This window comes from Danio rerio, chromosome 23, assembly GCF_049306965.1.
Source record: "Danio rerio strain Tuebingen ecotype United States chromosome 23, GRCz12tu, whole genome shotgun sequence".
Taxonomy (NCBI): Eukaryota; Metazoa; Chordata; class Actinopteri; order Cypriniformes; family Danionidae; genus Danio; species Danio rerio.
The window spans coordinates 5640008-5655000 of record NC_133198.1 but is presented as its reverse complement, the minus strand read 5'-3'; the positions used below and the strand labels follow the sequence as shown (position 1 = coordinate 5655000).

The window sequence follows — 14993 nt, the reverse complement described above, 5'->3', positions numbered from 1 at the left end:
ACTAACTCATTCTGAATGACCGTAGGCCCCATTAACACTAATGCTTTTTAGTTTGAAAACCCATAGGTTTTGCTATAGTTACGCCATCCGCCCACACTATGCACACTATGCACAAAACGGAGCGTTTTGGAAACACTGAAGAGGCCATTTTTTATTCTAAAACGCTGCTGCTACATCTCAGTGTGGATGAGGCAGAATGGAGACATCTGAAAACAGAGGCGGGGCTGCTGAGATTCGCTACCTGATTGGGGCTTTTGTGTCATTGCGTATCCTTCCCTTATTCGTCAAGCCCCTATCACATGACTATAACACATGGCTTTAACGCTACCGGAAGACAGCAGAGCAGCCTTCACTGTAAACAAACAACATGGACACAGAAATGGGAGCGTTGTTAGCACTATTGTCTGTTTTAGGCACCATTGTGCAGTTATTCATTTCTTACGTTTATTAAAATACCTCTCTTGCTTTCTTTGCCATCGCGTTCATTGTTCAACCGGCGTTTGTTGACTAACAATAACCAAATGCCGAGCGAGACACATGCTTCCTGTTTGTATTAGAACACACATGCCCAGAGTGAGCGAATGGTCACGTGATATACATTTTTGGTGGCATAGTGTGGACGAAGATATGGTCAGAAACGCTATGTGAAACGCTAGTGTGGATGTGGATAGTTTTTGATCTAAAATGCTGTTTTAAAATTAAAACGTACTTGTGTAAACGGGGCCTTAAAAGTCCACCAACTGTTGATTGATTAAATAACTGGTTTGTAAATAATGCAATACATAATTTAGTAACGAAAAATAAATCATCAACAACGTATGAAAATACAATTATTAAGCACATTATAAACATAATTGTAAATCAAGAATACAGCATTTGTTGTCATTATTAAGGTTGCTGTAGTTGTAGTAGTAGTAGTCATTGTAGTAGTATCGATTGTAGTTATGATTATTGAAGTAGAAGTTGTAGTAGTTTCTGTAGTAGTTAATGTCATTGGTATAGTGGTATCATAAGTAGTAAAGGTGGTATTGTTGTTGTTGTAGTAGTAGTAGTCGTTGTTGGTGTAGTAGTATCAGATGTTGTCGATGTAGATGTTTTAGTGGCAGTGATTGCTGTAGTAGTGTCAGTAGTAGTAGTAGTAGTCATTGCTGTAGTAGTATCAGTATTAGTAGACATTGTAGTAGTAATAGTCGTGGGTTGTAGCTGTAGTAGAAGCAGTAGTAGTTGTAATATTAGTAACTTTCTGTAGAAGTAGTTGGTGTAGTACTTGTAATTCATTATTGTTGTTGTCAGTTATTATTGCAACCCAGGCTCATTCTGAAAACGTAGTTCCGCGGACGTTTCTGGAGACAGCGGAATACGTTCCTGGAGGTACGTACGGCTGCATTTATTTTTTTCAAGCGAACGCTACGGGGCGGTGTGACGCTGTTCCCTTTCGCGCTTGCCGGCCGGCCGACCGCTTTTCTCCTTGTGAAGGGCTTTCCCGCTGCAACCCGAATTTGAGATGTGAAAAAGCGCACACAGCAGCCTCTCGTGGATTCGCAAAAACAAAAACTGCAGCCGTATGTACCTCCCAGGACGTATTCCTCGGTCTCCAGAAACGTCCGCGGGACTACGTTTTCAGAATGAGCCTGGGTTGACCTTCATCATATTTTTTCTATGGTAAGAGGTTTTCGGCTTTCTTCAATTGATCTCATTTTGTGTTCAACAGAATTAAAAAAAAATAAATTAAAAGGTATAGAACCATTTGAGGGTGATTACATTTTCAATTTTGGGTGAACTATGTCTTTAATGAAACAACGCTACAGTATATTCCTGCATTAGTTTTGAACTGAAGTCAGTGTGATAATTCTCATTTATAGTTCACATGCCATCAAAAATTATACTGTGCAAAACATGTCTGCACATTTTACCTGTATTTATGCATATGAAAGAAATGACACCGATTTATTTAACGTTATCTATGTACAGTTGAAGTCAGAATTATTAGCCCCCCTAACTTATTAGTGCCCCTGTTTATTTATTTCCCCAATTTCTGTTTAATGGAGGGAAGATTGTTTCAGCACATTTCTAATCATAATAGTTTTAGAAATCTATTTCTAATAACTGATTTATTTAATCTTTGTCATGATAATAATATTTTACTTGATATTTTTCAAGACACTTCTGTACAGCTTTAAGTGACATTTAATGGCTTCACTAGGTTAATAAGGTGAACTAGGTAGGTTAGGGTATTTAGGCAAGTTATTGTATAACGATAGTTTGTTCTGTAGACTATCGAAAAAAAATAGCTTAAAGGGGCTAATAATTTTGTCTCAAAATTGTTTTTTTAAAAATTAAAAACTGCTTTTATTCTAGCCGAAATAAAACAAATAAGACTTTCTCCAGAAGAAAAAATATTATCAGACATACTGTGAAAATTTCCTTGCTCTGTTAAACATCATTTGGGAAATATAAAAAAAACAAAAGAAAAAAAAAACAAAAGGGGGCTAATAATTCTGACTTCAACTGTATGTCTGAACCCTGGAAACACAAACACACGCTCTGTTTGATTTAGAAATATAAAATCAATGATTTACTGGTCATTTCACTATGCACATTTCTTTTTTATACCCATGACATATTGTGTTTCTTTGGCAAAACCGCTCAGCTACAGAGAAGCATTACTGTAAATAATTAACTTCAATCCACACATTTATGATCCGTTTGTTTACAGTATCAATACCATGGAACTGTGAATTATTGGTGAAAATTAAACAGGGCAGAACAAAATGTCATTAGATCCAGATGAAACATAATATAAAGGTAATAAAGTTGCTTTGCAATGACCTTGCTTACATGGATGTATGTGTTTGTTCATACTTATATTCTAACAGAAGCAATTTAAATCCTTGCCCCATATATCATACACTCAGCGCAGTAAGATGTGTATGCCATGATTTTTTGCTATTTTCACACCAGCCCAACTCTAATTTTCAAGTTTTGCCCCACGTAGTTTAAATAGCAAATCCATTCTTGTTTATTATTACCATTTGTTGTGTCTCCCCATACAGTGTGATCGAGAGAAGATCCTGGAAGCTGCTTTGCGTGCCGTCACACTTAACAAGTGGATAAAAACCACTACATACATGCCTTTTTCAACTCAGGGGTCTTTTTTTTCAGTTTATTCATGACAATTTGTATTTGTATTATGCTATTATTAGTAGTAGTATTATTTATTATATGCATATATATATATATTTGTTTTAATAAAAACAAGTTTAGATTTGTCCACCAGTCGGGACTTCTGCATCACCATATGAGGCATAAGAATAGGACATGTGTTTGGATACAACTCTAGAACTGAATTTAGAAATAGTTTTCAAAGAAATATTTGCGCTCAACAAACGAATTTACATATGTAGGCTAATGGATGTCTTCATGTGGAGTACGTACAACACCTTTTCCTTAACCACGAAAGTAAATCAATAAAGAGTATTAGTAATGCAAATAGAAACTACAGAGGGCGAATTGAAGAGGCTTAATCTTTATCCTCGCATAGATGGTCTGTTTAACTGTTTTGTTTTGTTTTTTGCCAATGAAGAATTTACTTTTTCCACTTACAAAGTCTGCCATATAAATAGCAAATGACTCTTAAAGGGAATGGGAGATGAGGCTCTGATTGGTTTAATGCACGTTATGTTCAAAACACACAGATAACTCATTAAGAGAATAAGCACAACCCTGTTAGACCATGCACCGGGGCGCAACCCATATTTGTTTGTCCTTTAAATAGCAAAAGTGGATTAATGTTTTAGCGCCATGTGCTTTAGACTTTGCGCTTGGATCCTTAAAATAAAGCCCCATAACTTATGTAAGTTAAGTGGATAAATGTGACCCCCAACTAGGGGTGTAACAATACACCAAAGGCACGATTCGGTTCGGTTTACGGTTTTGGAGCCTTGGTTCAGTTCGGTTTCTCTTTGCTGTAGGGTTAGTGTTGATGTCATCTTAACAGCAATGCTGAGGAACAATAGATTCATTTAATAACAAGAACAACTAAACTTTTTCTTTACTAACTTTGCCATCACATTTTTAGTACAGTCAGGATACCCGAGTAAACAACAAATTAAATATTATTTAAACTATTATGTTTAGAAATGTGTTGAAACAGATCTTCTCTCTGTTAAACAGAAATTGGGGGAAAAAATAAAGAGGGGGCTAATAATTCTGACTTCAACTGTATATAATTTCAGACAATCTAATTTTTTTTATGACTAGTATTACTGGTTTTGTGGTCCAGGATCACAATGTCATTTTTCATACGTTAACTACTTCTTTTATTGTCAAAACATGAACAGCTTGTAATCAAACCCTAAAAAACAAGTCTTGCCATGACTTCTAAGACTGTCTATGAAAGCCTGTAGGCTGATTTATTGGTGTGTGATAGAAAATTAAAAGCATATGAAGTTTCAGAAAGCTCCAGAAGCCTCTCTTCTATTATGTCACAAGAAACGAATTCCAAAGTTCAAGTAAAAGCTATTTTGTATGTAAACTGTCATGTATTAAACCTATAGTCTCACATCTGCTTTACACTGTGACAAAAGATGAAAGTTGAGGCTTGTAGTTTTCATTTAAAAAATTGATGCGGTCATTAAAAATAACGTGCATATTTTCTTTAAAAAAAATTCATATTCTGGATTTATTATAATATATTGAGAAGAATTTGCTTATAAAATGAAGAAATAAATGTGACTTATTTTTTAAAACTTGGCCACAAATGGGTCTTCCAAACAGATCATGACTCCAAGCATACTGCCAAATTAGTTAAAAGTGAATGTTTTGGAGTGGCCATCACTAAGCCCTTACCTCAATCCTATTGAAAATTCTTGAAAAGTTGAAAAACCTTGTGCGAGAAAGACAGCCAACAAATCTGTCTCAGTTACACCAATTCTGTCAAACCAGTGCAATTATTAGACTTAATTTGGGAAATCAACTAAGCTAATAAAATTGAGCGAAGATGGCCTCATTTTTTTTTTTTTGCTCAATTTACTCAATTTACTTAAATTACTCAATTATGCAGATTTGATGGAGATGTTTGCATTTGAATCTCAACAACGGCATTGATCAGCCGACATTTTTAAGGAGCAGATCAACAGTGAGCATGTTAAGAGGTAGCATTAACAGTTTATAATTTTAATTGTCTTAAATAAGCTCTTTCAGGAAAGACTAGTTTTTGCCATACGATGTACATAGGCACACAGAGGTATTTTTAACCACCCATTGCTATTTGAAATTCATTCTTTGTTTATTCTGAATTATATATTGAAATTGAGCAAATTATTTACATTGAAAAGTTTTACAGCAATGATCAGGCAATATTTAAGCGTGGTGGAAGAACAACAGTGATCTTGTAAAGTGGTAAGCCAAGGCTAAGCTAAGTTAGCTATAGCTATCCGCAGTGTTTTTCAATTTCATGGTTCCTTTTACTGCATTATTGATGTAATGTAATTAATAATTAAAAGAGTAATTAAAAAGATTATATAATACTGCCTATAAATATTAATATTTGTTTTTGTCAGATTAATGAAGAAAATGTTCAAAGTATTTTCCCACAAATGAAAAGTAAATAGCACATAAGATTTTTTACAGCGTAGAATCAAAACTATCTTAACAGTATAATTTTAATTAAACTGTAATTATTATGTTTCCCAGAGAGGGGTTGTGGCTGGAAGGGTGTCCGCTGCGTAAAACACATGCTGGATAAGTTGGCGGTTCATTCTGCTGTGGCGACCCTGGATTAATAAAGGGACTCAGCCGAAAAGAAAATGAATAAATGAATGTAATTACTATAAATCTGATTTATAGTAATATGCTTGTGAATGTACTATACAAGCATACAACTGAACTAAACTGAGCTTAAGCTCTGAAAACTGGACTAACACAGTTTCAGTTGACTAAAACTTCTACGGGATGTTAAGCTGCTTTGACATAATCTACATTGTAAAATCGCTATATAAATAAACATGAATTGAATTGAATACAAGTTTATGTTAAGATGTAAAAGTGTATGTATAATGAATGCACGGATGAAGTCCAACTGACAATTAGTCCTGTTATGCTTTTATATAAACTTATGCATAAAACATGATCTATATGATAAATATGACACTATTTATACCTCTTATCAAAAACCAAAATCTGGTCTGATCAAAGACAAACTACAAAATGTCATAAATCCAAATGCATGGCCCTGCAGCAGATTTTATCTAGTATGTTGTTATAATAAGCATACACTATCAGATGGCGCAGTTCAGTGCAGATCAGTGGAGTGTAATAAAACCGTCACCGCCCTCCTTTCCGAGGGCAATGTCTAAAACAAATGTTGAAACGGCATGAAAGAGCACAATATATATCAATTATATGCATTGTATACAGTTGAAGTCAGAATTCTTAGCCCCCTGGTAATTTTTCCCTAATTTCTGTATAACTCAGAGATTTTTAAAACATTTCTAAACATAATAGTTTTAATAACTCATCTCATTTATTTTATCTTTGCCATAATGACAGTACAAAATATTTGACTAGATATTTTTCAAGACACTTCTATACAGTTCAAAGTGACATTTGAAGGCTTAACTAGGTTAATTAGGTTAACTAGGCAGGTTAGGGTGACTAGGCAAGTTATTGTATAACCATGGTTTGTTCTGTAGAATATTGAGAAAAAATTAGCCTAAAGGTGCTAATAATTTTTACCATAAAATGATGTTTAAAATATTCAATGCTGCTTTTATTCTTGCCGAAATAAAACAAATAAGACTTTATCCAGAAGAAAAAATATTATCAGACATACTGTGAAAATTTCCTTGCTCTGTTCAACATCATTTGGAAAATATTTAAAAAAGAGAAGAAAAAAAATCAAAGGGGGGCTAATAATTCTAATTCAACTGCACACTCTAATGGTAAAACAAAAATGAAATACAGTTAATACAATCAGATTCTGACAGAAGGAAATGAACAAAACTGTTCCAGCAGACTTATTGTAATAAATTGAGTTTTGTGTGTTTTAAATATTTTTAAGAAATCCATACACATGCAGGTTTTATTCATTTGAAGGGTATTTGAGCAAGTGTGTAAGAAATTAAATCAAATTTCATTCAGTTTGAGTCATTTCAATGTGGTCAATATTGTAGAATAATTATGTAATTATTGAGACATCGATTCTAACATTTTTGGCACCATCACAATGGACTGTCAGCTCACAATGGACTCCAACACTGTAGGAATTACAACAGTTTGCATATGTGCCTCCCACTTGTTAAGGGACCAAAAGCAGGGTTCATACAGGCATTGCCTAACAAAAATCAAGGACTTTTAAGCACTTTTTCCAGCACCTATTTTTATTTTCAAGACTGACATGCAATGTGTTGAACACCTGAAATGTATTATCAGCAATCCAGAAAAACATATATTTTAAATTCATACATTTATAATTACATACAAACATCATACATTTATAATTATTAATATAAAACACCTGCACTAAATGAGCTTGTGACAGTTTGTTTTTGTACTCAAGTAAAAATACCACTAAAATATTGACAATACAAAGACATCAACAGCAATAAATTATACATAAGATAAAAATGTAAACAGATTAATTTGATTAAAAATACTACCATTTTAATAAAAACCGAATTATTAAATGAATAAAAAAAATATGTAAAAACAAATGATGAAGGCTAGTTTAGAAATACTATATTTTTCAACCAAAAACTCCATTCACCTAATCTAAAAAAAAAAAGATGTTTCAGTCATTCTGAAATGCCCGAGTCAAAGTCTATCATCAACATGATCTGGTTAAATGTTTCCCAGAGCAAGATTGTGTTTCCAATTCTAAATCTCACACATCTGAATGCAGGAACGCATGAGAGCGTTCGCTATTGTGTTAGTTTCCCATGACATGAGGATCTTGTTTTTTTAAACACATGCTATGGAGACTCAAGGCAATGGAGTGCTCAGCATAACCGAGTAGACCCAATTTGGAAAATAAATATTTTATTCCATTCTCAGAGAATATGGGCAATGTACTTTAGTCCATTTAAACAAAACAGATTTATTAAACAGATATATTTATTAAAATAAGATTTTAGTCACCAAATGTATTCATAAAGTTAAAAGATAATACAGTTAAATTTAATCTAAATATTCCAAACAAAAATTACAACCTACAAAAATTTAACAGATTTTTCCTCTTTGAATTTGTACTTAATATTTTTCTATAACATATCAATTTGGGTGTACTAGTTTTTAGACCTTTATCGTAAATGATTTTGTTAGATTAGCTCCAGATTTGCCTTCAGTACTGACTAATGTAATGAATATGCACAAATATAGTATTGTATAGCTTCCTATTAAAAAAAAAAAAATGAATTTAAAAAGATAGATTTGTGAGAGGTGTGCTTATAGATGCTGAGCACAGTATATGTATGCAGTGGTCCAATTAAATATAACTTAAATTCACAACTTTGAAATTTAATTGCAAAAAAGACTTTGGCTTGATAAACTTATAAAACAACAGATCCACTTTTAAATTGAGAATTTTGTTCTAAATTATAAATTACAATAAACTAAAAAAATTGAGAGCAGAAAACGTGCACAACGCTCTAACACAAGTCTGCCGTGGCAATAACTCTAAACATCCAACAATCATAAATCACTCCTGTCAAAGAGTGCTGTGTATATAAATCATGTTACTTGCGTGTGCGTGCGTGCTTGCGTGTGTGTTTTCTTTACCATTCTGTTCTGGGTTGTAGTCATGTTGGAACCACTAAATCTGAAGAGTGTGTTGTTCACTTTTGCCGGTGAGAACTGGAATTTAGGCTCACTGTATTCTGTCGCTGATGCTGGAGCTGCAAAAGATGAAACTCATGAATAATACAATTATAATTTTTTTTGTGTGTGTGTAACATAAATACACAATAAAACAGAGAAGCTTGAGTCAAACAACAATATTTGATTTGATTATTTTATTTGATTTATTTATTTTGAACAGAAATATTATACATAAACATTCTTTAACAAAAAATACATTTCAACATAGTCGAAATGGAACAGGATGAAGCACAAGCATATTATTTTCCCACCCCATTACCACACACATAATAATAATAATAATAATAATAATAATAATAATAATAATAATAAAGTAATAATAATAACAATAATAATAATAATAGTATAATAATAATGATAATAATAATAATAATTCCTTACATTTATAAAGCGCTTTTCTGGGCACTCACTGCGCTTTACACACATGAGGGAACTCCTCATCCACCACCAGTGTGCAGCATCCACATGGATGATGCGACGGCAGCCATTTTGCGCCAGACCGCACATCACACACCAGCTAATTGGTGGAGAGGAGACAGAGTGATGAAGTCAATTATGAAATGGGGATGGTTAGGAGGCCATGATGGACAGAGGCCAGTGGACAAATTTGGCCAGAATGCCAGGGTTAAACCCCTACTCTTTTTCGAAGGACAAAAATCGAAGGATTTTTAATGACCACAGAGTCAGGACCTCGGTTTAGCGTCTTATCCAAAAGACGTCTATTTCTTAAACTTACTTCTTCTTTTACTTATCTCTACTTTTTACATAAGACATATTTTATCCTGTTGGCATCTTTGACATATATGTTTGATTCCATTTGTACATTTACATTTCATAACACACACCCAAAATACAGTTAAAACCAGACGTTTACATTCACTCTAAACAAAGGAACATAACCATTTATTTATTCATTTTATCTAAAAAAAATTTGAAAAAAAAGTTCTGATGGTAAATCATACTAAACATTATTACTACTTTAGGTCCGTTAGGATTACCTAAATGATTTACATTTGCTAAATGCCAGAATAATGAGAGAATTTGTTTTTTGAGAATTTATTAATTTCTAGACAGTCAAAAGTTTTAAAACATTTTCTTGGTATTTTTTAGTTTTGCTTTTAAATTATAACTTTGGTCAAATGTTTTGTGTGTCCTTCCACAAGCTTCTCACAATAGTTTGAAGCAATGTTGACCCTTTCCTTCTAATATAATTGGAGTAACTGGGTCTTGCTCACACAAGCTTTTTTAACTCTACCCACAAATTTTCTATAGGGTAAGATCAGGGCTTTGTGATGGCCACTCCAAGACAATCACTCTGTTGTCCTTAAAGCACACTTTAACTAATTTGGCAGTATGCCTAGGGTCATGATCTGTTTGGAAGACTCATTTGTGGCCAAGTTTTAATTTCCTGGCTGATGTCTTAAGATGTTGCTTCAGTATTTCTACATAATGTTCTTTCTTCATGATGCCATCTATGCTGTGAAGTGGACCAGTCCCTACTGTAGCAAAACAGCCCCACAACATGATGCTGCCGCCCCCATACTTCACAGTTGGGATGGTGTTCCTAGGCTTGTAAGCTTTCTCCTTTGTCCACCAAATGTAACACTGGTCATTATGGCCAAACAGTTCAATCCTAGTTCCATCAGACCACAGGACATGTCTCCAAAAATTAGACTTATTTCCCTTGTTTTTGGTCTTGCTGTCAATTAGCCAATCACAAATGTCCAAAATGTTGGCACTATCATCTGAGCTTGTTCAAAGGCATAATAATCTTATTGTATGTAAACTTGACTTTTAAGAAAAGTTATAACAATTTCTCAAAACATATCTCTCTCATTATACTGCTATTAAGCATGACAGAAACAAATTTGATAATCCTAACTTACCTAAAAGAGAAAAAAGTTTAGTCACATAAATCTGACTTTTTTAAATGGCTATATGTGCCTTTTTTATGCTTTAACAGCCATTAATTAAAATTTCATCATAACGTTCTCATTTTATTCTTTTTCAATCACCTATATTCATCATTATATTCCTTTAATATTATTTATTTATACAACTTTTTTAGAATAAATTATTATCCTGTTCAAGAATCTGTTCCAGACTGTTCCATAATTTCACTCCACATACAGCCGTACACAAACTTTTTAAAGTTGTCCTTATTCTCAACCTCCTATAATGTTGCTCTTCTTTCAGATTATATCCCGCTTGTATTTCTTCAAAAAAACGTTTGTAAGCATTTCGGAAATAATTTTTTCCTAGCTTTAAACATAAGTTGTGCTGTTTCAAAATTTAACAAATCATTCAACTTAAGTATCTTTAATTTAAAAAAATAAATAAATAAAGGACTTGTTTGCTCCAAATACCCCACATGTTCTATCAGTCTAATTATTTTTTTCTGCCTTGTACATAAAGAAATATAAATTAGATTTATATGCATCCACCCAAAATTCAACACAATAACTCAGATATGGCAACATAAGTGTGTTATATAATACATACATTGACATATTGTCCAGGATAAATATTGCTTTATACACTATTGCTAGAGTTTTTACTCAATTGGATATTAATATTTACAATATATATTTGCGGTTTCCAACTAATTGTATGATTTAATAAATCATGATCATCTGAGCAACGAAATTTTCTCAGCATGTCTGATAATATTTTTTTCTTCTGGAGAAAGTCGATTTGTTTTATTTCAGGTAGAATAAAAGCAGTTTTTAATTTTTTTACACTATTTTAGGGTCAAAATTATTAGCCCCTATGAGCTATATTTTTTTTCAATAGTTTACAGATAATAACAATAACTTGCCTAATTACCCTAAGCTGCCTAGTTACCGTAATTAACCTTGTTAAGCCTTTAAATGTAACTTTAAGCTGTATAGAAGTGTCTTGCAAATATCTAGTCAATATTATTTACTGTCATCATGGCAAAGATAAAATAAATCAGTTATTGGAGATGAGCTATTAAAACTATTATGTTTAGAAATGTGTTGAAAAAATCTTCTCTCCGTTAAACAGAAATTGGGAAAAAAATAAACAGGGGGGCGAATAATTCTGACTTTAACTGTATATTATTACTACTTTTAATTTCCTAAAGAACTCTTTTAATCAACTTTATAAGTTTTGGTAAATTATCCCCAGAACAAAAGATACTTAAACAACTGTCTTACACATATCATTAATGTAAATTATAAACAATATTAATTAACATTTATATTAACAAACAGCAAGCTTATATATTCAAAAGTTACTGTATGAGTCAAATACAAATGCCATTTTGGTTTTAACATAAAATTTTTAAAAAAATAATAACGTAATTATGTATATTAAATCTACTACGTTGTAGAAAAAATATTATACATTTTGTATATTTTATATTTTGTGATATTTTCTTTCATTTATTTGATTGTTATGGGACCTTAATCTTTCCTCCAACAACATTTGATGTCGAAAAGTTTTACAATTTTGACTTTTTATTGACATTTTTAATCATTTTAAGTGAAATATTGTCTGGCTTGGTATTGTAAATAACAGCACAAAAACCTGGTATTAAACTGTAGTCATTTTATGGACTAAACATAATAATCTATATTATGTTTTTATACAATATATTGTACTAAAATGACAATAAAGGTCCCTTTCTTAAACTGCAGTTGAATTTTCAACATCAAAGTAGAGATAAAAGTCTTTAAATGCGATTTATAAACATGAATAAATAGGGGAGAAACACGAATCACAAAATAAGAAAGCTGTTATTTAACCACTTGTACAGTGCAAAGGCAAGTACAGAGTGTATATTATAAAAATAAAAAGCAAAAATAGAAAAAAGAAGTGAAATATTATTGCATCATCATTGGGAGTAACACAACTTAATCAGAAATAAAACTTTCCTGCTGATAAATGGTTTAAAGGATGTTGGCAAAGTATTAAATAGTAAATGTCAGTTAACAAGAATGTTGGTATTGCACCGGGATAATTAGCGTCTTTTACCATGTCAAGACAAGATGTTCGCTTTGCTTTATAAGCAATTTAATTTAATGTTTGTTCCTTCAGTAAATTATGGTAAAATGTGTGATATTTCTTTCTTAATTCTAACATTCTAAATTATTCATTCATTTCATTTTCTTGTCAGCTTAGTCCCTTTATTAATCCGGGGTCGCCACAGCGGAATGAACCGCCAACTTATCCAGCACGTTTTTACACAGCAGATGCCCTATCAGCCGCAACCCATCTCTGGGAAACATCCACATGCACTCATTCACACACACACACTCATACACTACGGACAATTTAGCCTACCCAATTCACCTGTACCGCATGTCTTTGGACTGTGGGGGAAAGCGGAGCACCCGGAGGAAACCTACTGGAACGCAGGGAGAACATGCAAACTCCACATAGAAACGCCAACTGAGCCGAGGGTCGAACCAGCGACCCAGCGACCTTCTTGCTGTGAGGCAACAGCACTACCTACTGCGCCACTGCTTCGCCCTCTAAATTTTTCATTTATTAATTTTCCTTCGGCTTAGTCGCTTTATTCATCAGGATTCACCACAGCGGAATGAACAACCAATGCATATGTTTTACACAGCGGATGCCCTTCCAGCTGCAACCCAGCACTGGGAAATAACATTCTATATGTACAAAGAAAAAATGAAAGCTGTTTAATTACACTGTTGTTTTCGTGCGTTCATCTTTAACCTTTATACCATAACTTTGACATGATCATTCACAAAACGATGTTAGTGTCAACACTACAGTGTGACATGATGTTGATATTTTGTTTTAAATATGAAAACAAAATTATATATCTTTTTAACCCCAACCCTCACCCTAACCCTATAAAACTAACAACAAATGAATAAGTACAGCACCTAATACAGTATGCACATTTATTAAGTATTAGTCAATAAATAAGTATCTTGATGCAAAGGACTCCTACCATGATGCGCAGTCATCACGTTATATTGTTACACAAGTCACGTTATAAACGTTATAAACAAATCTATTAAGAAACAGCTAACAAAAAGTTTTAGTTCAATAAACTACTAATTAGCTGCGTATTATTAGTTATTGAGTTAGTACCTTTAGCATTAGGAACATAAAATAAGCTCATTACAAGTGCTAATAAACAGTTAATATCTTAGGCCGGTAATAAGCCAGAGGTAAATGGTGGGAATTGTTAGTTGAACTAAAGTGTTACTCTTATTTTCTTTTTATGTTTGAGTGCACTATGTTAGGAAATTGACTTGGCAACCATATTCTCTAACAATACTGCAACATACAGTACAACATTATCACAGTAGTCAAGTCACCAAGTCAATATTTGGTTCCTTTGTTGTCTATGGAGGGTCAGAGAGCTCTACAATTTAATCTAAAGTATTTTAATGTGTGTTCAGAAGATTAACAAAAGGGATTGGAACAACATGAGGGTGAGTAATTAATATACAAATGTTCATTTTGTATAAGGAAACCGATTGCTTCAAACCATTTGAGTTAAAAACTCTAATCTATACGAGTACTGTGAACTTTGTTTAAGTTGAAATAATGAGCTATTTAATAAACTCATTACCTTCAACACTGAGTTCAAAACTCTTTTTAAATGAGTTAAATTAACTTAACTACACAGGTTAACTACACTGATTTCATTTGATAAAGTTGGGTTTTACAGTGTGGTAATATCTTGCAGTCATAAATAGCATACAACCTTCAAAGAAATTAGAAAAAAAAAAAATCCTTAGGATATTAAATGCAGTTTAGCTAAATGCAAATCAGCATGTTCTGAATGAGACGTGCTGTCACTTCTAAACACTGGGTGGAACACAATAATATGTCTGTGCCATAAATCCTGTGTTGAGACAGCAATATAGCCATCAGAGACATTAAAAGACAAGACACAAACCATGTGAAGCTGCAGCGGTTTTTTTGCTTTGTCATTTTTATTTTGTAACAGTGCTACAGTTTATTACAATGAAGCGCTGCTTGTATACGGTGACCTCCAGACACAGAGATTACGGTAACACAGTTGGCTATTATTGTACGTTTACAGATTAACTTTAATAGTGACCCAGAGTACTAAGGTAGTAATTTCTGCTAAGTGGCATAAATAAATC

General features: G+C 32.9%; 1 protein-coding gene across 1 annotated transcript in view; it reads right to left on the bottom strand.

Annotated features, from left to right (window-relative positions):
* pkp1a (plakophilin 1a) overlaps positions 1-14993 on the bottom strand; it is a 53984-nt gene that overhangs the window by 28059 nt on the left and 10932 nt on the right. Inside the window, exon 3 of the mRNA XM_073939586.1 lies at positions 8776-8891. Coding sequence (XP_073795687.1) covers positions 8776-8891 — 116 coding nt within the window. The remainder of the gene's footprint in view (positions 1-8775; positions 8892-14993) is intronic.